The sequence below is a fragment of the Bubalus kerabau genome, chromosome 5 (genome assembly GCF_029407905.1).
Source record: "Bubalus kerabau isolate K-KA32 ecotype Philippines breed swamp buffalo chromosome 5, PCC_UOA_SB_1v2, whole genome shotgun sequence".
In the NCBI taxonomy this organism is placed as follows: Eukaryota; Metazoa; Chordata; class Mammalia; order Artiodactyla; family Bovidae; genus Bubalus; species Bubalus kerabau.
The window spans coordinates 43,990,248-44,015,477 of record NC_073628.1 but is presented as its reverse complement, the minus strand read 5'-3'; the positions used below and the strand labels follow the sequence as shown (position 1 = coordinate 44,015,477).

At 37.8% G+C, this 25,230-nt stretch overlaps 1 protein-coding gene across 2 annotated transcripts in view; it reads right to left on the bottom strand.

Moving 5' to 3' along the window:
* The window catches only part of TMEM135 (transmembrane protein 135), a 262,307-nt gene that overhangs the window by 142,804 nt on the left and 94,273 nt on the right, over positions 1–25,230 (bottom strand). The window contains exon 5 of one of the 2 annotated variants that reach the window (XM_055581569.1): positions 7,965–8,030. The exons of the other annotated variant lie outside the window; for it this stretch is intronic. Coding sequence (XP_055437544.1) covers positions 7,965–8,030 — 66 coding nt within the window. The remainder of the gene's footprint in view (positions 1–7,964; positions 8,031–25,230) is intronic. 2 annotated transcript variants of the gene reach the window in all.

The window sequence follows — 25,230 nt, the reverse complement described above, 5'->3', positions numbered from 1 at the left end:
AAAACTCATTCAGGAATGGGACTTCTTTATATATACCTTGCTTATTATAAACACTCCCTAGGCCTTAACCTTGCTCTCTATATCCTTTTCTACATTTGTTTTCTTCTTATCAGGGTGTTATCCATTTTCCCCATATGCTTTTTTTAAGTTATACCCTACTTGCTTCTTGAAAGGAAAAAAACATCATAGTAACTTTTCTAGGCTAAACTCTAATAGATTACAGTCACGGGTCAGCATCCACAGGGGACTGGCTCCAGGACTGCCACAGATGCCAAAATCCACGGATGCTCAGGTTCCTTACATAAAACGGCTTAGTACAGTCAGCCCTACACATATGCGGATGTGGAAACCATGAACACCGAGGTCCATCTGCATTTGCGTGGTTTACTACTATACGCAGAATGAGGAAATTCCTGCCGAAGGAAAAACAATAAACTTGGAAATATTATTTGGGGACACTCTAAAGTGGTCAGAATTTTTTTTTTTCACCCTTAGTGATATGGGGATATGACAGGAAGCTAGTCAAGTTAAAAAGAGCATATTTCAATGGCAACAGATGTGTAAACTTATCTTCATATTTTCTTCCCATTAAAATACAGTACATAAATCAAAGGTGTTATCATAGAAGAGATAGTCCAATTTTCCTTGACAGGATTCTTCACTGCTGAGCCACCAGGGAAGCTCACAGCTATTGGCATAGCTATGGATCCAAAATATCTGTCTCCCATTACCAACGGTTAGAGATGCCCATATACTCACGTTATAGAAAATATATCATCCTACTTAATTCAATAAATAGCTATAATTTAATACAGGCTAAATCCTAATAGGCTTACTTTGTATTATTACACTAGCTGCTTTATAAATCTATTTTTCACAGAGTAAGGCATGAGTGGATGCTTTTAATCCTATTTAAAGAAGACAACAGGACATTGCATGGCAAGGTCCTAAGTGACAGGTTTATGGACGCAGTCATGGGGCTGTAAAGTTTCCTGAGAGCTTAAACCGTATTAGTCTTATTTATAGTTAAAACCCAGCACTTTGCATAGTGCCTGGCACTCAATTAATACTTAGGGAAGAAAGGGAGGGGACATAACACTAGATCTGGTACCAGTGCCACGGGTTACTTCTACCTTTAAGACACGCTCAGTAAGTATTGCTCACCGATTAAATTTTACAAGCCACTAGGTAAGGTACCGGCACTCTACTAGCATCAGAAACTTCACTATTGGAAATACTAATACATTGCTTATTAAAGACATATATTTCCTGTGTTTCAGTCGCTGCGATCATGTCCGATCTCTGTGACCCTATGGACTGTAGCCCACCAGGCTCCTTTGTCCATGGGATTTTCTAGGCAGGAATACTGGAGTGGGTTGCCATTTCCTTCTCCAGAGGATCTTCCTGACCCAGGAATCAAATAAACGTCTCCTGCTTAGCAGACGGATTCTTTACTGCTGAGCTACCAGGGAAGTGCATATATTTCCAGAGGTGATATTAAAAGAGAAATAGTTAAAAAATATATTTAATTAAACAAAAAAACAGATGTAATTTTTAAAATATAAATAAAAGTTTACTTCTAGGTTTCCTTATATAAAGAATTTGCATTCATAATAAGAAAATACTTGATTTAAGTATTATATTAAATTGAATATAATTTTAACATAATTTCAAGTGTTGGACATGTATGTAATATCTTAATGATCAATTAACTTTGTGACTAAGAGTGAACATAAATATGTATATTTTATAGACTCTTCAAGTACTCCTTAAGGCATGAAAAAATTTTGTTTAAAAATGTATCATTGTATTTACAAACTTTATGATTTTAGAATAATATAGACCTAATATTTATATACATATAAATCCACAAAGGTATTTATGATTATATTTATCTTAAACTGAGGGCTGCACTGCAGCAATTATACTAAAACTAAATATTCTATATGACTTTTTAAAAAATCACATAGAAAGGCAAAAAAAGGTTTCCATTCTAATAAAACATGCAGAATACCTAATACTACACAGTAACATAAAACAAAAGTAAATACTGTGTCAAGTCCCATATCCACCTTTCCAAAACAACAACAAACCATGCTACAGTGTTCTATTTATGTACAAAAAAATTTAAATACACCTCAAATTTCTTTCCTAGTTCTTTAACTGTTTAGTCTAACTCAAATTTTACATTCCCTGAATTCACAGAAGCCGTAAGATGGATAAATACTTCTCTAAGACAGTAGTTAATATTAGTAGCTAAGCTTTAAAAATCAGTGATGTTTTAACACATATAGGTACTAGAGCTCTAGGTTAGATCTAACTGACAAAGTCTTTGGGGATGAAGCCCATGGACCTACAGTTTCACAGAGCTCCCTGGGCAATTCTCATACACACTCAAGGCTGAGAATCACAAAAAAGAAAGGTTATACAAAGGTGTCTAGAAGCAGAAAATGTTAAAGCTAAATAGGACTGTAAAGATTATCTAATCAACTCATATTCCAAAGTTATGAATTTGAAGTTGTGAGAAAGTAACTAAATTGTCCAAGATCGCATAGCTAGTAATGCCAGGAGGAGAAACGGGCCTAGTGGCAGGCAGACTAGTGCTTTTTCTGCCACACAAGGCTGCCTTCTCCACTTGGGAGAAAGAAAAAAGTATTAACTCTTGACTATACCACAAGCTTAATCAATATCATCATAAGCATTCAAATAGCAAATTCTCAGGGAAATGTGACTTTTATAAAATACTCTTTCTTGAACCTCAAATATTTCCTTTGGAAAGAATGGTGATAAAAATATCTAAAATGAAAAGTTGTTTTAATCTATAAATGAGCTGAATAATTATAAAGTGCCTGGAAAAGGCACTCAACAAATGTTTCTCTCCATCAACAGCATGATCTCCTCCCTTCCTTTTTGATTCTACACCAAGATATCTCTCCCTAACTCTCAACTATGTCTCATTTTATATTGTTTCTCCTAACTGGCAACACCTTTTGACCTCTTCTTCTTCAGCGATGCTAATAAATTTCTTCAACACTCAATTTAAGACATGCCTTCTAACGAATCTTCTGAACTAACTTACCCTACTCAAATTACTTGTTTCTTCCCTTATGATTTAAACTGCTCATGCTTTTAAACCATATACTTGCTTATACCTCCTTTTGAAGCTCTTCAATTATAATTACTTCCCCCATTGCTTTGTACTTTTCAATCTTCTTCCATAATTAGAACTAAGCTATCAATGGGTTAGAATACAAGCTCCCCAAAGACAAGGATATTGGTCTGCTTTGCTTACTGATGGAATGCAAGCACCTAAAACAATGCCACCAGTCCATCCTAAAGGAGATCAGCCCTTGGTAGGACTGATGTTGACGCTGAAACTCCAATACTTTGGCCACCTGATACGAAGAGCTGACTCATCTGAAAAGACCCTGATGCTGGGAAAGATTGAGGGCAGGAGGAGAAGGGGGACAACAGAGGATGAGATAATTGGATGGCATCACCGACTCAATGGACATGGGTTTGGATGGACTGCAGGAGTTGGTGATGGACAGGGAGGCCTGGCGTGCTGTGGTTCACGGGGTCGCAAAGAGTCGGACACGACTGAGTGACTGAACCGAACTGAAAACAATGCCAGGAATATTAGAAGCTGCTCAAAAAATACTTTCAAGGATTATTTCTCCTTCCATTCATCAGTCTTTCTAACATAAAGACACAGATATGAAACACTAAAGTTTTTGGAAAAATGAGGATAGATATGTTTGTACTTTAGAAATTCTCAAATTTTTTTAAAGTTAGTAGAGCTGAAACAGATGAATCAACCCGCTGGCTATAGGAAGTCATTAGCTTCTTCATTACATAATACTCTGTGATTCAGTGGATATACAATGGCAGCTAACACAGAGAAGGTAAAGGCCTTACATCTTTAAAGTCCTAGAGTTTGAAATCCTGCCTTTCTATGGTGAAGAACTACTTAACTTTGCTCTCTTTTAAAACTATGAATTAAGAACAAGTGAAAGTTGCTCAGTTGTGTCCGAATCTTTGCGACCCCATGGACTATACAGTCCATGGAATTCTCCAGGCCACAGTACTGGAATGGGTAGCCTTTCCCTTCTCCAGGAGATCTTCACAACCCAGGGATAAAATCCAGGTCTCCCGCATAACAGGCGGATTCTTGACCAGCTGAGCCACCAGGGAAGCCCAAGAATACTGGAGTGGGTAGGCTATCCCTTCTCCAGGGGATCTTCCTGACCCAGGAATTGAACCAGGGTCTCCTGCATTGCAGGCGGATTCTTTACCAGTTGAGCTACCAGGGAAGCTCCTGAATTAAGAACAACCTAATGAAAAAACACTAAATTCTGGATTATTCAGGTTCAAGTTATATAAAAGTATATAATTCTTGAAATATATAAATTTAAGAGAGCAATTTTATCTTTTTTTTTTAAAACAACTTGTTTCATCCTATATATAAGTAAGGCTGAAAATACGATTATCCTTTTCTTGAAAAAGTTTTAAAACTACAATTTTTGAGTCAAGTACATTTAAAAACTATTTTTGATAGTGATAATTTTACAAGTTAGCCTCTCAAATAAACACACTACAAAATTCTACTCCCCCAAATTACCTGCTTTATAGCATTTTTATGCAATTTAATCAAAATACAAAAATCCAGCTAGCCCATACACAGGACTGTAAAAAGAACACATCAATATGGTTAGGCATTCAGTGACAAAACAGAATTGTGAAGGGTCACTATTTTCCTCTCTTCATTTTAAGCTATATATTTCACTACACATATGAAAAGATAACAGTAATAATTAAATATATGGCTAATTACATAATCTCAGAGGTCTTAGCTATTGAGCTATAGCTATTTTTCAACTGTCAAACTACAGGACAATTGAATAAATAGAAAACTCTAAGTAAGTAAATACACTGAGGGAGATTATATTATATAGTGGAATGAATGGGTTTTGGAGACATACTGGGGTTCACATCTCAGGACTCCCATCTCCCAGTTGTTTGATTATAGGCAAAATGTTTAACTTCCCTGAGACTTGGTTTATCTATAAAATGGGCATATTTCTCCCTTGCAGAGTTGTGATGAAGATTTAAAAGGATAATATGTCATTCATTTGCTTAAATTCTCTAATGATTCATTATAACTTAGAAAAAAATTACAAAGCCCTTCAAAAATTACCTTCTTACTTTCAAAGAAAGGAATCATGTTTTCTGGTCTCAACATTTCTTAAAATATGCAAGTAGAAATGTTCAATAGGCAGACAAAACATAGGCTTAAAGTCGGAATTCAGGGAAGGGTAGGGCTTCTCTGGTGGATCAGTGGTAAAGAATCCACCTGCAATGTAGGAGATGTGGGTTCAATCCCTGGGTCAGCAAGATCTCCTGGAAAAGGAAATGGCAACCTATTCCAGTTTTCTTGCCTGGGAAATCCCACAGAAAGAGGAGCCTGATGAACTACAGTCCATAGGGTCACAGAAAGTTGGATACAACTTAGCAACTAAACCACCACCACCAAAGGGAAGGGTACACAAGAGATAAGCAAAGCTCAGTGTCATCAAGCATTCAAATCACAAATTTATTTAAAGACTACTATCTTTGTGATTTTGATACACCAGTCTTTATTCCTCCTACCTGATATCATTGTCATGAAGTTACTTATTAATCCCTACTTAACAAATATTTTCACAGTAATGAGCTAAAACAATTTTCCAACTACCCTAAAACAAGTAAGCTCCTTACTAACCTCCTCCCTTAGCATGCCATAAGTTTTCTAATAATATATACATGGTAAATTCAGCTTCTGCTTTAAGTAGACCAAAAACTTTTAGTTTATCTCCTACCTCCAAAGTAATTCTCTATTATTGACCAGACACTAAAATTTAGCACAGTCCCAGATGGCGCAAGTGATAAAGAACTTGCCTGCCAATGCAGGAGACATAAGAGACATTGGTTCTATCCCTGGCGGGAAGATCCCCTGGAGGAGGGCATGGCAACCCACTCCAGTATTCTTGCCTGGAGAATGCCCATGGACAGAGGAGCCTGGCAGGCTACAGTCCATAGGGTTGTAAAAAGTCAGACACAACTCAAGTGACTAGGCTTGCATGCAAGTGGAATCTGGACTCGGACTCTAGTTACTTCCAGACTCAACCTTAACTAAACACTTCTACTCTTTTTCAGGTTTTTTTCCCATGTATTGATGCCACTGTTTCCCCCACCAGAGAGTAAGCTCCCCTAGAGGCAAGAACCATATTACATCATCTATTCTCATAGCACTTAGCCTGCCATGTCCAAAAATATCTATGCCACTTGCACATACACATATTCAATAATTTCTTTGTTTTCCTTTGTCTTAATTGTTTATTTCCCAAAGTTAAATATTTAAAACTAATTTGTAGCCTATCCCAGCTATCATTTACTGAATACTCACTATGCATCACTCTGTATTTTTTAATCTACAGAATATTATCATATTTTATCAATTCTAAAATATCATAGACTTAATTTTAGAGGTGTTAAGATGTGAAAAATAGTAAATGGTGACTATGAGGTGTCACTGATTATAAGACATATTCCATTTTCAGAGATCTTAAAATGCAAGAAAAAATGTCCAAGAGAGGGCTTAAAAATTTTGTCCTAATTAATACCTGTTAACCAGGTATTACTCTTACAATCTTCAGTAACTGGGGGAGGAATGAATCAGAAGCAAGCTGATTTAACTACTTCCTCTCCATAAAGTAAAATATATACATGTGTAATATATGTTGATAGGCTCAGAAGAATACTTATAAAACTGTCTTGCATATATTTACTTTCCCAAACTTTTTATAAAGATAAAGTTCAAAAGATCACTGATAACTCCCATTAAAAGAATCATAGTAATTACTAAAACCTAAAATTTATACTGACAAATTTTAGGCAGATAAATATGCCCAACTTTATTAATGCAATATTTTTTTCTCTCAAAATGGCAACACAGACTAGTTTGTTGAGAATACAAAGAGATGAATTAAGTATTTTTCATAGACAAAGTATGTATTACAAATCAATACCAAAGTAATTTGCTAATATACATACAATTAAACATTTAAAGGCATATAATTTCCAAATGACTGTACATTTTCACCTAACACACTGATATATCTACTGACGGATAAATTTTATAATCACACAATAGCTCCAGTTAACTCCTTAGATATTTACTCACTTCCACTATTAAATGTTTAAGGTGTCAAATTATATATATATTACATTAAATTACACAGAACTTAATTCCAGAATAAAAAGAAAGCACCATATTTTATCCATAAGTATTTGCTAGTAGAATACAAAAGGGAACATGGCAATGTGACATTATATTCAACCTCAACCTAAAGATATCTTAGTAAGGAAGTGAATAAAGAAAAAGCAGACAGAGTGGTAACAGAACCAGTAATAATTTGGTAATGACAGTTTATTTCAGGTACTAGATTTTTTTAAGATTTGGTAGGAGCATTTAGAAAAATTTAAACGTAGACTCTTAGTTGAGCCTCAACTACAAGAAAGGACAGACTAACCTCCATTTCTCTCCCTCCCTCTACCCTCCTTCTGTGATAAATACTAACATTTCAAATTATTTTATGTTAAGAAAGAAGTATCACAATTGTAGAATATAAAACAGAAAGAAAGAAAGAAGTATGGGGCTATTTTCAATAAATATATATGCATTTGAAGAAGTTATTATTAAATGTCATTTTCTTTTAAGAGTAAAAACAATTGGTAACCAAAGATTAAAAGGTTCAGCAATTTATATTCAACTCAAGACCAGGTTCTAATATGACTTAACTGAAATCGATTTGTAGGTCAGATTCACTCAGTATTATGTACTTCAGATATTTTCAATTTGTTATATTAATTTAAAAAACACTATGAATTAAGAACTAATAAGTATATAAAAATTCTCATCTTACTTCTCCATTTCTTACTGTTGTGATGACTCCTCTTGCTACACCCATTCTAAATAGTGTTTCTGTGGCCTGTGAATTTAAAAGAAAAAAAAAGCAAAGATATATCATCCGTAATCTGTATTCAGCTATACATTCCAACACCAAAATGCAAAACACTCAATATTACATTTTCCAGGAACTTCTAAAGAAGCATGAATAAGGTATAATAAGCTTTATGCTGCTGCTAAGTCACTTCAGTCGTGTCCGACTCTGTGCGACCCCATAGACGGCACCCCACCAGGCTCCCCCGTCCCTGGGATTCTCCAGGCAAGAACACTGGAGTGCGTTGCCATTTCCTTCTCCAATGCATGAAAGTGAAAAGTGAAAGTGAAGTCGCTCAGTCGTGTCCGACTCCTAGCGACCCCATGGACTGCAGCCCACCAAGCCCCTCCATCCATGGGATTTTCCACGCAAGAGTACTGGAGTGGGGTGCCATTGCCTTCTCCAAATAAGCTTTATACTATACTCCAAAAATGTCATTTTGAGATTATATATTTTGAGATATATATTTGAGATATATATTTTGAGATTGTTATAAAAAGCTCAAACTGCAATGTTTCAAAGGTTATTTTGATCTGCTATTATCATTTCACACCTATAGTTTCAAATTAAAACACTTAAATAACTATAAAACTTAGTTTGGTTAACAAAGATTAAATAAAAACTTAGAACTTGAATTCAATTCAGAAATTACCATTTATTCTGATTGGTATACAAATACCAGTCCAAATCACTAGACTGGTACTGAAATACTGACAGAAAACGAAGTAATTCTGTGATGTCGTGTATTAAATAGCACCTGAAAAGACAATGCTTTCTATACACTAACAATGAACACTCCTAAAAGGAAACTAAGAATTTTGTTTATAACAGTATCAAAAAAAATTTTAAAGACATAGGAATAAATTTAACCAAAGAAGCAGAAGACTTATTCACTGAAAACTAAAAAACACTGCCCAGAGAGCTAAAAATATAAATAAATGGAAAGACAACCTGTGTTCATCAATTAAAAGACATAATATTGTTAAGATATCAATACTATCCAAAATGACCTATACAGTCAATGCTATTCCTATCAAAATTCCAATGATTTCTTTACATAAATACAAAAATCCATCCTAAAATTCACATGCAACCCCAAAGACCCCAACAGCCAAAATAATCTTGTAAAAGAGGAGCAAAGCTGAAGGACTCACACCTTCCGATTTCAAAACTTACTTTAAAGCTACAGTAATCATACAGATATGTATAGGCCAATGAAATAGAAGCGAGAAACTGAAAACAAACTTTATAAACAGTCTAATGATGTTCAAGAAAAGTACTGAGACCATTCAATGGAGAAAGGACAGTCTTTTTAGCAAATGGTACTGGGAGAACTGGACAAACACTAGTAAATTTGTGAATTCAGCACAACATGAACATAATTTCAATCCATAACTCAGAGAGAGTTAAAATAGGCCACTAATAGGGAGGAAGAAGGGTTATCCATACACACAAACAAAAAACAAGTGATAAATGAATGACCTTGCTATGAGAGATTTTTACAAACGCATATACAACTAGATGTTGAAAGATTTACAGACATTTTTATTAAAAGAAGAAATTTACCAATAATACATTGTAATTTTTTTCCATTCTTAATCATATGTACACTAAATTACATCTAGCGTCTTCCTGTTTCTTTTGAAAACCTTATTTAATCTAGTGATGTGATTAACAGGCCTCATCCAGGTCAGGTTAGTTACTGTATATATTTGAGAAGCAAAAGGGGAAAGGCAGAGGCAGCATACACTTGGGATAAAATACACAACTTCTCCTCTAAACCACATCAAACTTCTTTACTCTTTTGTAACTCACAAACCTAAGGCAGTTTGAAGATTTAATTATCCTTTTGCACTTTCTCCAATAGAGAAAGAACACTAAATTCAATCTTTTGTTTCCAACTAAATTGATTTATTTCATGAGCTCTTCCCACCAACATTTTTAAGAACGTCTCATTCTGATAGCTCTCTGTCAATTCAGCTCAACTTCCTTTGATTCTATAGGAAAGCACTGGAGTGGACAACATTCTTTTGACCTCTACTAAAGAGACTGCGTTTAATTTACTTGTACCCAAACAATGACTAACAAGTGTCCGAAACAATGAGATACAGGGCTAATTCTCAGCATCTGTAAATTTACCACTAACAAATTCTTCATTGAAATTTCCCTCTCTTCAAGTTTTGATTAATACTAAAATTAATTAAAATGATTAATACTAAAAACATTCATTAAACATTTGTCAGTGGCAAAGAGAAAAAACATCTATAGGCTCTCAGTTAAAAATAGGTTTGCAAGAGAGACTGCTTTTAGGAAACGTGTTGGATAAAGCCACTCAGGGACATGAAATCTAGATGGAAGAAATGCAAAGTTGAAGAATGGATCCTTGTGTTTGGGTATGTGGGTATAAGTGTGTATGTGTGTGTGTGTGCATGTGTGTGCATGTGCAAAAGCCAAAAAAAAGGTCCAGAAGGATCTTTTCTAATATTCTATCATGCATATATACCATTTGCTAACAGTAAAAAGAAAAAGGGAAAAATAAAAGTAACAATTTTTATACACTAGAAGATAAACTAGATTTAAAACAGAATTTTGGAACAGTGTAAAATATTATAGGACAAGCAATACTACACTGAATGGCTCCCAATGTGAAAATAATCAAAATTCAACAGAGACTCATGTTCTTATTGTCCAATGCATTTTAATTCATTATATCAACACAAAATAAGTCATCTTAACAAGAAATATATACTTAATAGGCTTCCCTTTGAAAATCATCGTATTATAGAAAGACTGCAATGGGTTAAATTAATATGCAGTTTATACATATAAATACAAAAGCTGTATTTAGCATATATTTATTTCCTATTTCCTATACTTACTTCCTATTAGTCAAGCAACTAGAATTCTAGTTATCTTATTCCCAGTATTTACTATCTTGGTAAGCCGCAGACAGGTTGCCGAGATAGTAAATAAGACCTGACCTCCTCTGTAAAAAAGTGACAGCTAATTATCAGCCTGTTTTCCTGTGTTGGTTAGTGGTTATGTTAATGTATGTGAAAAGCTCAGTAAAGAGCTACATAAAGGTAAAATACTGAATCCAGGCTCTACTTTAGGACTTCGTGAAATGAAAAGATGTTTGATAAAACACTCATTTTTATGTATTTCCAGGGCCTTAAAAAAAAAACATAACATAAAGATTAAGAAAGCAGGTTTTAGAAACAGGCTGTTCAGTTCAAAATCTAGCTTTGCTATTTGTAAGATGTGTGATACAAACAAGCAATTTATTTCTTTGAGTGCAACTTCACGATTAACAAAATCAGTATAACAACAGTATGGAACTCAAGGAAAATTATAAGCGTTCAATAGGTGATTTTATTACTATTAATATCCTAAAGGAAATATAAAATTCCAATTCTGCCTTAAAAAGTGGTCATCATTTACAGTTAAAAATACAACTATAAACTACATCAGATGGGAATTAAAAATGTACTATATAAAACAGTAAACCACAATTAGCACATTATGCCATATGGCCATTTATTTATACTAACATTCTTGTCAAGACAACAGGAAATAAAGAAAACTTACATTATTTCAAAAAGATTAATTTAGCAAAAGAAATAATATGCAATAGTCATTCCCCAGCTGTTTATCCTGGCTACAGAAGAAAAAGAGATTTAAATACTGAAGCTTTTAAGCACCAGCTGCTTTCCTTCTTTATGATGATAAAAATACAAAGTGAAAAATAGGAAAACTGAGCATTAGTTATCCCAGTTCGGTTCAGTTCAGAAGCTCAGTCATGTCCAACTCTTTGCGACCCCATGGACCACAGCACCTCAGGCCTCCCTGTCCACCACCAACTCCCAGAGTCCACCCAAACTCATGTCCATTGAGTTGGTGATGCCATCCAACCATCTCATCCTTTGTCATCCCATTCTCCTCCTGCCCTCAATCTTTCCCAGCATCAGGGTCTTTTCCAATAAGTCAGTTCTTCGCATCAGGCAGCCAAAGTACTGGAGTTTCAGCTTGAGCATCAGTCCTTCCATTGAATATCCAGGACTGATTTCCTTTAGGATTGACTGGCTGGATCTCCTTGCAGTCTGATGGACTCTCAAGAGTCTTATCCAACACCACAGTTCAAAAGCATCAACTCTTCAGTGCTCAGCTTTCTCTATAACTCAACTCTCACATCCATACATGACTACTGGAAAAACCAGAACTTTGACTAGATGGACCTTTGTTGGCAAAGTAATGTCTCTGCTTTTTAATATGCTGTCTAGGTTGGTCATAACTATCCTTTCAAGGACCAAGAATCTTCTTATTTCATGGCTGCAATCACCATCTACAGTGATTTTGGAGCCCCAAAAAATAAAGTCAGCCACTAGTTCTACTGGTTGACCCATCTATTTGCCATGAAGTGATGGGACTGGGTGTTTTCTGAATGTTGAGCTTTAAGCCAACTTTTTCACTCTCCTCTTTCACTTTCATCAAGAAGCTCTTTAGTTCTTCTTCACTTTCTGCCATAAGCGTGGTATCATCTGCATATCTGAGGTTATTGATATTTCTCCCGGCAATCCTGATTCCAGCTTGTGCTTCATCCAGTCTGCATTTCGCGTGATATACTCTGCATGAAAGTTCAATAAGCAGGGTGACAATACATAGCCCTGATGTACTCCTTTCCTGATTTGGAACCAGTCTGTTGTTCCATGTCCAGTTCTAACTGTTGCTTCCTGACCTGCATACAGATTTCTCAATGAGCTACAAGGGAAGCCCAAGAATACTGGAGTGGGTAGTCTATCCCTTCTCCATTGAATCTTCCCTACCAGGCATTGAACCAGGGTCTCCTGCATTGCAGGCAGATTCTTTACCAACTGAGCTATGAGGGAAGCCCTATTAGCTATCTGCTCCTAACTAAAGAATCACAGCATGACAAAAATCTAGTCATATACCTTCAAAATACACAAAGGCATTAGCTTAGCAACCAAGACCTTTATGAAGTTCCCAAACCTTTCTCATACTCTTCCCTCCAGGCAGCTGCCTACAGCCCACCGCTTTCTGGCTCACGAATTACAGTTCATAACCTCAGGGCCCTTGCACTGCAGCAGCTACAGCCCGGGGAGCAAAAGCTCTGACAGGAACTCTGTCTAGCCAGGAAATAGGGAAGAGGGGCTCGAGTCAAGCAGAGAATGTGTAGGGAATTAATTTCTAGCTTGGGCGGCGGTGGGGGGGCGGTGGCGGGGGTGGACAGGAGGTATTTTCTTTTTTCCTCTTGACTTTGCCCCCAAGGACAGGTCCCAATTATATGATGAAGCAGCACCAGTGCAGGTAGTTGAGGCTACAAAATCAACTCTGTTTTTCTAGGCAAGGGCCTATGGAAAGGGGACACTTGTAGTCCAAAGAAGAGAGCAAGAATCCTCACTATTTTTTTTTCCACTCTTTTTCTCTATTCATGTTCTCCCAACAGCAGACCCTGGTCAGTGTGTGCAGCTGAGACATCAGAGCAGACAGCTAGAGCTCTGAGAGCAATCTGTCTTTCTGGCCAGAGGACCATGAAAAGGAGACCCAGTGAAGCAGAAACTAAACAGGTAATCCCAGAAAGAAGAGCTACAAAAGGGAATCCCTTAACTAAATCTGTGTTTGAACTAGCAAAAATACAGAGCTCACTCCCCATCAGCTGATGCATGGAACGACCTAAGTAGCAAAGCAAAGGCTTTGAGGGGAAAACTACAATTAAAACTACCACCCAATTCTTAGCACAGCCTGGGAGGCGCACATAGCCAGGACAGCCACAAAGCAGCACAAGAACTAACATTGCAATTAACTAACAAAGCAACTAACATTGGAACTCCTGCCCACTGGAGATGAGACAGAACTTGCAGTCTAAATCTAACAGGTGACTGCTAACTACCAAAGTAAAAAATAATGAATAACAAATAAATAAAAATAAAAATGGCATTGAAACAGGTATATTATCATATGTGAAATGAATCGCCAGTCCAGGTTTGATGCATGATACAGACTGCTCAGGGCTGGTGCCCTGGGATGACCCAGAGGGATGGGACGGGGAGGGAGGTGGGAGGGGGGCTCAGGATGGGGAACACATGTACACCCGTGGCGGATTCATGTAAATGTATGGCAAAACCAATACAATATTGTAAAGTAATTAGCCTCCAATTAAAATAAATAAATTTATATTTAAAAAATAAAATAAAATAAAAATAAATGTTTAAAAAATCATCACTCTCTAGAGCATTTTAACACGACCCAGAATCTCACAGCATTATATTCAAAATACCCAGAAGCAATCCAAAATTACTCAACCTGCAAAATACAAAAATCTTGACCCCTTCTCAAAAACAATCAGATGTTGAAATTACCAGAAAGGGCTGGTAAAGAAGCTATAATAACCGTGTTTCATGAGGTAAGGTTAAACACACTTGCAATGGATGGAAAGAGAAGTTCTCAGCAGAGAAATGGAAATTGAAAAAAATGGAATAATTGGAACTGAAAAATAAAACATCTGAAATAAATTTAGTAGATGGGAACTCAAGAGCAGAATGAAGATGAAACAGGAAAGAATCAGTGAACTTGATGATAAACAGATAAAAATAATCCATTCTACAGAACAAAGAGAAAAGATTGAAAACAAAAACTGAGCAGAGCCCACACACTTGCAGGAGAATAACCAAAGATGTACTATTTGTAGTATCAGAGACCTCAGTTCAGTTCAGTTCAGTCACTGTCGTGTCCAACTCTTTGCGACCCCATGGACTGCAGCAGGCCAAGTTTTGCTGTCCATCACCAACTCCCGGAGTTTACTCAAACTTATGTCCATTGAGTTGGTGACGTCATCCAACTGTCTCATCCTCTGTTGTCCCCTTCTCCTCTCACCTTCAATCTTTCCCAGCATCAGGGTCTTTTCAAATGAGTCAGTTCTTCCATTACATGGCCAAAGTGCTGGAGTTTCAGCTTTGGCATCCATCAGTCCTTCCAATGAATATTCAAGACTGATGTCCTTTAGGATGGACTGCTTGGATCTCCTTGCAGTCCAAGAGACTCTCAAGAGTTGTCTCCAATACCACAGTTCAAAAGCATCAATTCTTCAGTGCTCAGCTTTCTCTATAGCTCAACTCTCACATCCATACATGACTACTGGAACAACCATACCTTTGACTAGATGGACCTTTGTCAGCAAAGTAATGTCTCTGCTTTTTAATATGCTGTCTAGGTTGGTCATAGCTTTTCTTCCAAGGAACAAGGTCATTTAATTTCATGGCTGCAGTCACCATTTGCAGTGATTTTGGAGCCCCAAAAATAAACTCTCTCACTATTTCCACTGTTTCCCCATCTATTTGCCATGAATTGATGGAACCAGATGCCATGATCTTAGGTTTCTGAATGTTGAGTTTTAAGCCAACTTTTTCACTCTCCTCTTTCACTTTCATCAAGAGGTTCTTTAGTTCTTCATCACTTTCTGCCATAAGGGTGGTGTCATCTACATATCTGAGGTTATTGATATTTCTCCCAGCAATCTTGGTTCCAGCTTGTGCTTCATCCAGCCCAGCGCTTCTCATGGTGTACTCTGCAAGTAAGTTCAATAAGCAGAGTGACAATACACAGCCTTGACATACTCCTTTCTCAATTTGGAACCAGTCTGTTATTCCATGTCCAGTTCTAACTGTTGCTTCCTGACCTGCATACAGATTTCTCAGGGGGCAGGTGAGGTGGTCTGGTATTCCCATCTCTTGAAGAATTTTCCACAGTTTGTGGTGATCCACAGAGTCAAATGTTTTGGCATAGTCAATAAAGCAGAAATAGATGTTTTTCTAGAACTCTTGCTTTTTTGATGATCCAACAGATGTTGGCGATTTGATCTCTGGTTCCTCTGCCTTTCCTAAAATCAGCTTGATCATTTGGATGTTCACAGTTCACATATTGTTGAAGCCTGACTTGGAAAATTTTGAACATTACCTTGCTAGCGTGTGAGATGAGTTCCGTTGTGCGGTAGTTTGAACATTGTTTGGCACTGACTCTTTTTGGGATTAGAATGAAAACTGACCTTTTCCAGTCCTGTGGCCACTGCTGAGTTTTTCAAATTTGCTGGCATACTGAGTGCAGTACTTTCACAGCATCATCATTTAGGATTTGAAATAGCTCAACTGGAATTCCATCACCTCCACTAGTTTTGTTCGTAGTGATGCTTCCTAAGGCCCACTTGACTTCACTCTAGGTGATGTCTGGCTCTAGGTCAGTGATCACACCATCATGGTTATCTGGGTCATGAAGATCTTTTTTGTACAGTTCTTCTGTATATTCTCGCCACCTCTTCTTAATATCTTCTGCTTCTGTTAGGCCATACCATTTCTGTCCTTTGTTGTTCCCATCTTTGCATGAAATGTTCCCTTGATATCTTTAATTTTCTGGAAGAGATCTCTAGTCTTTCCCATTCTATTGTTTTCCTCTATTTCTTTGCACTGATCACTGAGGAAAGCTTTCTTATCTTTCGTTGTTATTCTTAGGAACTCTGCATTGAAATGGGTATATCTTTCCTTTTCTCCTTTGCCTTTAGCTTCTCTTCTATTCACAGCTGTTTGTAAGGCCCCCTCAGATAACCATTTTGCCTCTTTGCATTTTTTTTCTTAGGATGGTCTTGATCACTGCCTCCTGCACAACGTCACAAATCTTCCATAGTTCTTCATGCACTCTGTCAGATCTAATCCCTTGAATCTATTCGTCACTTCCACTGTATAATCGTAAGGGATTCGATTTAGGTCATACCTGAATGGTCTAGTGGTTTTCCCTACTTTCTTCAATTTAAGTCTGAATTTTGCAATAAGGATTTCATGATCTGAGCCACAGTCAGCTCCCAGTCCTGTTTTTGCTGACTGTATAGAGCTTCTCCATATTTGGCTGCAGAGAAATAATCAGTCTGATTTCAGTGTTGACCATCTGGTAATATCCATGTGTAGTCTTCTCTTGAAGTGAACATCGACATTTTAGGAATCAGCAAACTAAAATGGACTGGAATGGGTGAATTTAATTCAGATGACCATTATATCTACTACTCTAGGCAAGAATCCCTTAGAAGAAATGGAGTAGTCTTCATATTCAACTAAAGAGTCCAAAATGTAGTACTTGGATGCAATCTCAAAAAAGACAGAATGATCTCTGTTCGTTTCTATGGCAAACCATTCAATATCACAGTAATCCAAGCCTATGCCCCAACCAGTAATGCTAAAGAAGCTGAAGTTGAATGGTTTTATGAAGACCAGAAGACCTTTTAGAACTAACACCCAAAAAAGATGTCCTTTTCATTATAAGGGACTGGAATACAAAAGTAGGAAGTCAAGAGATACCTGGAGTAACAGGCAAATTTGGCCTTGGAGTACAAAATGAAGTATGGCAAAAGCTAACAGAGTTTTGCCAAGAGAACACACTGGTCATAGCAAATACCCTCTTCCAACAACACAAGAGATGACCCTACACATGGACATCAGAGACCTAGAAAGAGGAAAAACAAATTGATAAAAAAAAGATAGCTAATAACTTCCAAAACTTAGTAAGAGACAAACATTTACAGATTTAAAAAGCCCAGTGAATCTCAAGTAAGATATGCACAAAGAAACCCATACCTAGACATATCATAAACAAAAATAATGAAATCCAAATAGAAAGAAAGGATCTTGAAAGTAGACCAAAAAAATACATATTATATAGTGGAATAATTATTAAAATGATTATGGTTTTGCCATCAGAAATCATAAAAGAAGAAAAAATATTTTTAAGGTTTTGAACTATAAGCCCAGAATCCTATATCCAGCAAAAATTTGGTTCTGGAATGGAGCCAAAATAAAGACATTCTCATGTAAAAGAGACTAAGAATCTGTCACCAACAGAACTGCTCTAAAGGAAATACTGAAGAAATTTCTACAGGCTGAAGAGAAATAATCCTAGAAAGAAACCCACACTGTATACTCAATTGATTTTCTACAAAAGTATCAAGGTACACAGGAAGAGAGTAGTCTTTTATACCAACGAAGCTTTAACAACTGAATTTCTAAACTGAAATATAAAAACATTGACCCACACCTCACTCCATGCACAAAAATGAACTTAAAAATGGAGCACAGATTTAAATGCTGGCATTCAAAGCATAAAACTTCTACAAAAAAAAAACAAAAAACAAAAAACAAAAAAACAGAACACTGGAAAGAAACACTTTATAATTTGAAAGGCAAAGATATGATACAAGGAGGGGAGGAGAATAAAACATTAAAGAAGACATTCATTATGGCAGATACTGTCCAAAGATGGTCACACTAATTTATATCCTATCTCAGATGTGCTTCTTTAAATGTGACACTGTCTCTCCTCCACATGTTACATATTTCCCACCCTTGGGCCTGGGACCTTTGAAACTACCTACGTGACTAATTTATACATAATGAGGCAGAAATGATGCTGATTTTCAGGGCTAAATCATAATTGGGCAAAATAGTTTTTCCCTGGTGTTCTCACTTTGCACAAGAGCCTTTGGTGCCCTGAGCTACAATGTAAGAAATCCAACTACCTTGAAAAGATAGTACTTACATAGGTTTTAGATAGTTCTTCACCATCCTAGAAAATCTATGTAAAAATAGAGGGAGATGCTTCAGCTATTCCAACACACAGCTATTTTTTTTAATTAATGAATCTATTTTAATTGGAGGATAATTACAATACTGTGAAGGCTTTTGCCATACATCAACATGAAACAGCCACAAGAACACGTGTCCCCCAATCCTGTACGCCTCTCTCACCTCCCTCCCCACCCTATCCCTCTGGATTGTCCCAGAGTACTGGCTCTGAGAGCCCTGCTTCATGCATCCATCCTGCACTGGTCATCTATTTTGCATATGGCAATATTCATGTTTCAATGCTATTCTCTCAAATTATCCCACCCTCGTCTTCTCTCACTGAGTCCAAAAGTCTATTCTTTACATCTGTGTCTCCTTTATTGCCCTGTATATAGGACCATCATTACCATCTTTCTAAATTCCATACATATGAGTTAATATACAGTATTTGTCTTTCTCTTTCTGACTTACTTCACTCTGTATAATAGGCTCCAGTTTCATCCACCTCATTAGTGAAGTGAAAGTTGCTCAGTCATGTCTGACTCTTTGCAACCCCATGGGCTACAGTCCATGGAATTCTCCAGGCCAGAATACTGAAGTAGGTAGCCTTTCCCTTCTCCAGGGGATCCTCCCAATCCAGGGGTCAAACCCAGGTCTCCCACATTGCAGGCAGACTCTTTACCAGCTGAGCCACAAAGGAAGCCCAAGAATACTGGAACGGGTAGCCTATCCCTTCTCCAGCAGATCTTCCCAACCCAGGAATCGAACCAGGGTTTCCTACATTGCAGGCAGATTCTTTACCAACTGAGCTATCAGAAAAGCCCTCCACCTCATTAGGACTGACTCAAATGCATTCCCTTATAGTGGAATAATATTCCATTGTGTATATGTACCACAACTTCCTTACCCATTCATCTGCCAATGGACATTAGGTTGCTTCCATGTCCTAGCTATTTTAAATAATGCTGCAATGAACATTGGGGTACATGTGTCTCTTTCAATTCTGGTTTCCTCAGTGTGTATGCCCAGCAGTGGGATTGCTGGGTCATATGGCAGTTCTATTCCCAGTTTTTTAAAGAATCTCCACACTGTTCTCCATAGTGGCTGTATCAGTTTACATTCCTACCAACAGTTTAAGAGGGTTCCCTTTTCTCCACATTCTCTCCAGCATGTATTGTTGTAGACTTTTTGATGATGGCCATTCTGACCGGCGCAACACACAGCTATTCAACTACTCCTAGCCAAGCTGACATTCATGTAAGTGAATCATCAGATGATTCCAGCCTTCAGCTTTCAAGCTGGACCAGCCAACATCAAGTAGAACAGTCACGGGCTATTCTGTTCAAGCTCTTCCCAAACTGCTGCTGCTGCTAAATCGCTTCAGTCGTGTCTGACTCTGTGCGACCCCATAGACGGCAGCCCATCAGGCTCCCCTGTCCCTGGGATTCTCCAGGCAAGAACACTGGAGTCGGTTGCCATTTCCTCCTCCAAACTGCAGATTCATATAAAGTAAACACCATTATGTTTAGCGACTACATTTTCAGTGATTTGTTACACAGCATCAGATAACTATACATTGATAAAAATGTGCCTTATAAAAATTAAAGGGCTTGTGCTCATTCAAAGACTCAATTGAGAAAATGAAAAAGCAAGCCACAGACTCACAGAAACTATGTCTAAAAACACATCTGACAAGTACTTGCATTTAGAATATATAAATAATTCCTACAACTCAAAAATAAGACATATAAAAAAATTAAAATGAACAAAATATTTCAACAGGCATTACATCCAAAGGAAAAATATATGTACACACATCCTATAGTATATTCATATATATGTATGCATGCATAAGCTAGCTAAGCTAAGTCACTTCAGTCGTGTCCGACTCTGTGCGACCCCATAGACGACAGCCCACCAGGCTCCCCATCCCTGGGATTCTCCAGGCAAGAACACTGGAGTGGGTTGCCATTTCCTTCTCCAATGCATAAAAGTGAAATGTGAAAGGGAAGTCGCTCAGTTGTGTCTGACTCTTAGCAACCCCATGGACTGCAGCCTACCAGGCTTCTCCATCCATGGGATTTTCCAGGCAAGAGTACTGGAGTGGGGTGCCATTGCCTTCTCTGGTATGCATGCATATATGCGTGTAAATACTGTGTATGCACATATACACTCATAAACACACAACACACACATATTTGAATGGACAAAAAGTCAACAAAAAGATGTTCAATGTCATTAACCTTTCAGTTCAGCTTAGTCACTCAGTCGTGTCCAACTCTTTGCGACCCCATGAATCACAGCACACCAGGCCTCCCTGTCCATCACCAACTCCCGGAGTTCACTCAAACTCACGTCCATTAAATCGGTGATGCCATTCAGCCATCTCATCCTCTGTCGTCCCCTTCTCCTCCTGCCCCCAATCCCTCCCAGCAACAGAGTCTTTTCCAATGAGTCAACTCTTCGCATGAGGTGGCCAAAGTACTGGAGTTTCAGCTTTAGCATCATTCCCTCCAAAGAAATCCCAGGGCTGATCTCCTTTAGAATGGACTAGTTGGATCTCCTTGCAGTCCAAGGGACTCTCAAGAGTCTTCTCCAACACCACAGTTCAAAAGCATCAATTCTTCAGCACTCAGCCTTCTTCACAGTCCAACTCTCACATCCATACATGACCACTGGAAAAACCATAGCCTTGACTAGATGGACCTTTGTTAGCAAAGTAATGTCTCTGCTTTTGAATATGCTATCTAGGTTGGTCATAACTTTCCTTCCAAGGAGTAAGCGTCTTTTAATTTCATGGCTGCAGTCACCATCTGCAGTGAGTTTGGAGCCCAGAAAAATAAAGTCTGACAGTGTTTCCACTGTGTCCCCATCTATTTCCCATGAAGTGATGGGACCAGATGCCATGATCTTAGTTTTCTGAATTTTGAGCTTTAAGTCAACTTTTTCACTCTCCTCTTTCACTTTCATCAAGAGGCTTTTTAGTTCCTCTTCACTTTCTGCCATAAGGGTGGTGTCATCTGCATATTTGAGGTTATTGATATTTCTCCCGGTAATCTTGATTCCAGTTTGTGCTTCTTCCAGCCCAGTGTTTCTCATGATGTACTCTGCATAGAAGTTAAATAAGCAGGGTGACAATATACAGCCTTGACATACTCCTTTTCCTATTTGGAACCAGTCTGTTGTTCCATGTCCAGTTCTAATTGTTGCTTCCTGACCTGCATTATAGGTTTCTCAAGAGACAGGTCAGGTGGTCTGGTATTCCCATCTCTTTCAGAATTTTCCACAGTTTATTGTGATCCACACAGTCAAAGGCTTTGGCATAGTCAATCAAGCAGAAATAGATATTTTTCTGGAACTCTCTTGCTTTTTCCATGATCCAGTGGATGTTGGCAATTTGATCTCTGGTTCCTCTGCCTTTTCTAAAACCAGCTTGAACATCCGGAAGTTCATGGTTCTTGTATTGCTGAAGCCTGGCTTGGAGAATTTTGAGCATTACTTTACTAGCATGTGAGATGAGTCCAACTGTGCGGTAGTTTGAGCATTCTTTGGCATTGCCTTTCTTTGGGATTGGAATGAAAACTGACCTTTTCCAGTCCTGTGGCCACTGCTGAGTTTTCCAAATTTGCTGGCATGTTGAGTGCAGCACTTTCACAGCATCATCTTTCAGGATTTGAAATAGCTCAACTGGAATTTCATCACCTCCACTAGCTTTGTTCGTAGTGATGCTTTCTAAGGCCCACTTGACTTCACTCTAGGTGATGTCTGGCTCTAGGTCAGTGATCACACCATTGTGATTATCTGGGTCATGAAGATCTTTTTTGTACAGTTCTTCTGTGTATTCTTGCCACCTCTTCTTAATATCTTCTGCTTCTGTTAGGTCCATAGCATTTCTGTCCTTTATCGAGCCCATCTTTGCATGAAATGTTCCCTTGGTATCTCTAATTTTCTTGAAGAGATCTCTAGTCTTTCCCATTCTGTGGTTTTCCTCTATTTCTTTGCACTGATCACTGAGGAAGGCTTTCTTATCTCTTCTTGCTATTCTTTGGAACTCTGCATTCAGATGCTTGTATGTTTCCTTTTCTCCCTTGCTTTTCGCTTCTCTTCTTTTCACAGCTATTTGTAAGGCCTCCCCAGACAGGCATTTTGCTTTTTTGCATTTCTTTTCCATGGGAATGGTCTTGATCCCTGTCTCCTGTACAGTGTCACAAACCTCCATCCATAGTTCATCAGGCACTCTATCTATCAGATCTAGTTCCTTAAATCTATTTGTCACTTCCACTGTATAATCATAAGGGATCTGATTTAGGTCATACCTGAATGGTCTACTGGTTTTCCCTACTTTCTTCAATTTAAGTCTGAATTTGACAATAAGGAGTTCATGATCTGAGCCACAGTCAGCTCCCCGTCTTGTTTTTGCTGACTATATAGAGCTTCTCCATCTTTGGCTGCAAAGAATATAATCAATCTGATTTTGGTGTTGACCATCTGGTGATGTCCATGTGTAGAGTCTTCTCTTGTGTTTTTGGAAGAGGGTGTTTGCTATGACCAGTGTGTTCTCTTGGCAAAACTCTTATTAGCCTTTGTCCTGCTTCATTCCGTATTCCAAGGCCAAATTTGCCTGTTACTCCAGGTGTTTCTTGACTTCCTACTTTTGCATTCCAGTCCCCTATATTGAAAAGGACATCTTTTTTGGGTGTTAGTTCTAAAAGGTCTTGTAGGTCTTCATAGAACCGTTCAACTTCAGCTTCTTCAGCGTTACTGGTTGGGGCATAGACTTGGATTACTGTGATATTGAATGGTTTGCCTTGGAAACGAACAGAGATCATTCTGTCGTTTTTGAGATTGCATCCAAGTACTGCATTTCAGACTCTTGTTGACCATGATGGCTACTCCATTTCTTCTGAGGGATTCCTGCCCGCAGTAGTAGATATAATGGTCATCTGAGTTAAATTCACCCATTCCAGTGCATTTTAGTTCGCTGATTCCTAGAATGTCGATGTTCACTCTTGCCATCTCCTGTTTGACCACTTCCAATTTGCCTTGATTCATGGACCTAACATTCCAGGTTCCTATGCAACATTGCTCTTTACAGCATCATACCTTGCTTCTATCACCAGTCACATCCACAACTGGGTATTGTTTTTGCTTTGGCTCCATCCTTTCATTCTTTCTGGAGTTATTGCTCCACTGATCTCCAGCTGCATATGGGGCACCTACTGACCTGGGGAGTTCCTCTTTCAGTATCCTATCATTTTGCCTTTTCATACTACCTTTTGCCTTTTCATTAACCTTTAGGGAAATGCAAATTAAAACCACAGTGAGATAATACTATACACGCACAGGAATAGGTAAAAATACTAAAAAGAATGACAAGAGCAAGTGACAGTGGGAATATGGAGCTACTAGAACTCTCAGATGTTGCTGGTGGGAACACAAAATGGTACAGTCACTTTGAAAAACAGTTGGGCAGTTTCCTATGGAGTTACATGAGACACTGCAATTCTATCCCTAGGTATCTACCAGAGAGAAATGAAAACATATGTCCATTTGTATGAACTGTAGAAAAGCCAAAATTATAGTGACAGAGAGCAGATTAGCGATTGCTTGGAACCTGAGAAACATGGAGGGCGGGAACTGACGGCCAAGGAGGAAGAGGGACTTTGTTAGGGAAAAGACTGTTTGATTATGGCTGTAGTCACATAACTATAAACATCTGTCAAAACTCATCAAACCGTACACTTAAAACAGGTGATATTCATTAAATACAAAGCTGTTTTTAAAAAATGCACACCTGTCCCCCTCCTCAAAGTAGTTCCCATCTAACTGGTAACTTAATCACCACCAACCACTAGAAAAAAACCTGGGTACTACTCTAATGACAAATTTTATAGGAAAAATATATACATGCTTTAGATGCAGATTTCATCTTAAACCCATATAAATTGGGGGCACAGACAGAGGTTGACCAAAGCAGAAGAAAATCAGCAGTAATACTAAAGCCAACAAGAAACACAACAGATGAATAATCTAGGAAATATACAGTCTGTATGTCACACTCGTGGTAATACTTAGGGACCCACTCAAAGTAAATTGTGTGAAAACTCTGCATTCCATACAAAATTCTACATTATCACCATTTAGGAACCACCGCCCTACCATACATGTAACTTGATAATTAAGGAAAATAAGTACTATATATAAAAACTAAGCAACTGACAAACAAAAATCACCAACCTTACCATCACTTGCAGGGGAGTGTTCTTGGACCTGTGTTTCCATCCACTTATTTGTCCAAGGAGAAACCTGAGTTACCCCTGAATCTTTCTTTTCTCTCAACAATTAATTTGCTATAAGTAATACTTATTACAGTATTTTATGTATAATGCTTATTAGAGTATAAAACTTATTAATTACTTATTCACCTAAAATTCTCACTAGATTGTAGGTTATATTTCACTCATCACTGCACCCCTAGCACCTAACATCTGGGGGGACACTTAATAACTGCTGAATGAATGCAAGAATTAAGAGATAATGAGTAAGTAGTCATTTGGACTATGACAAGTAAG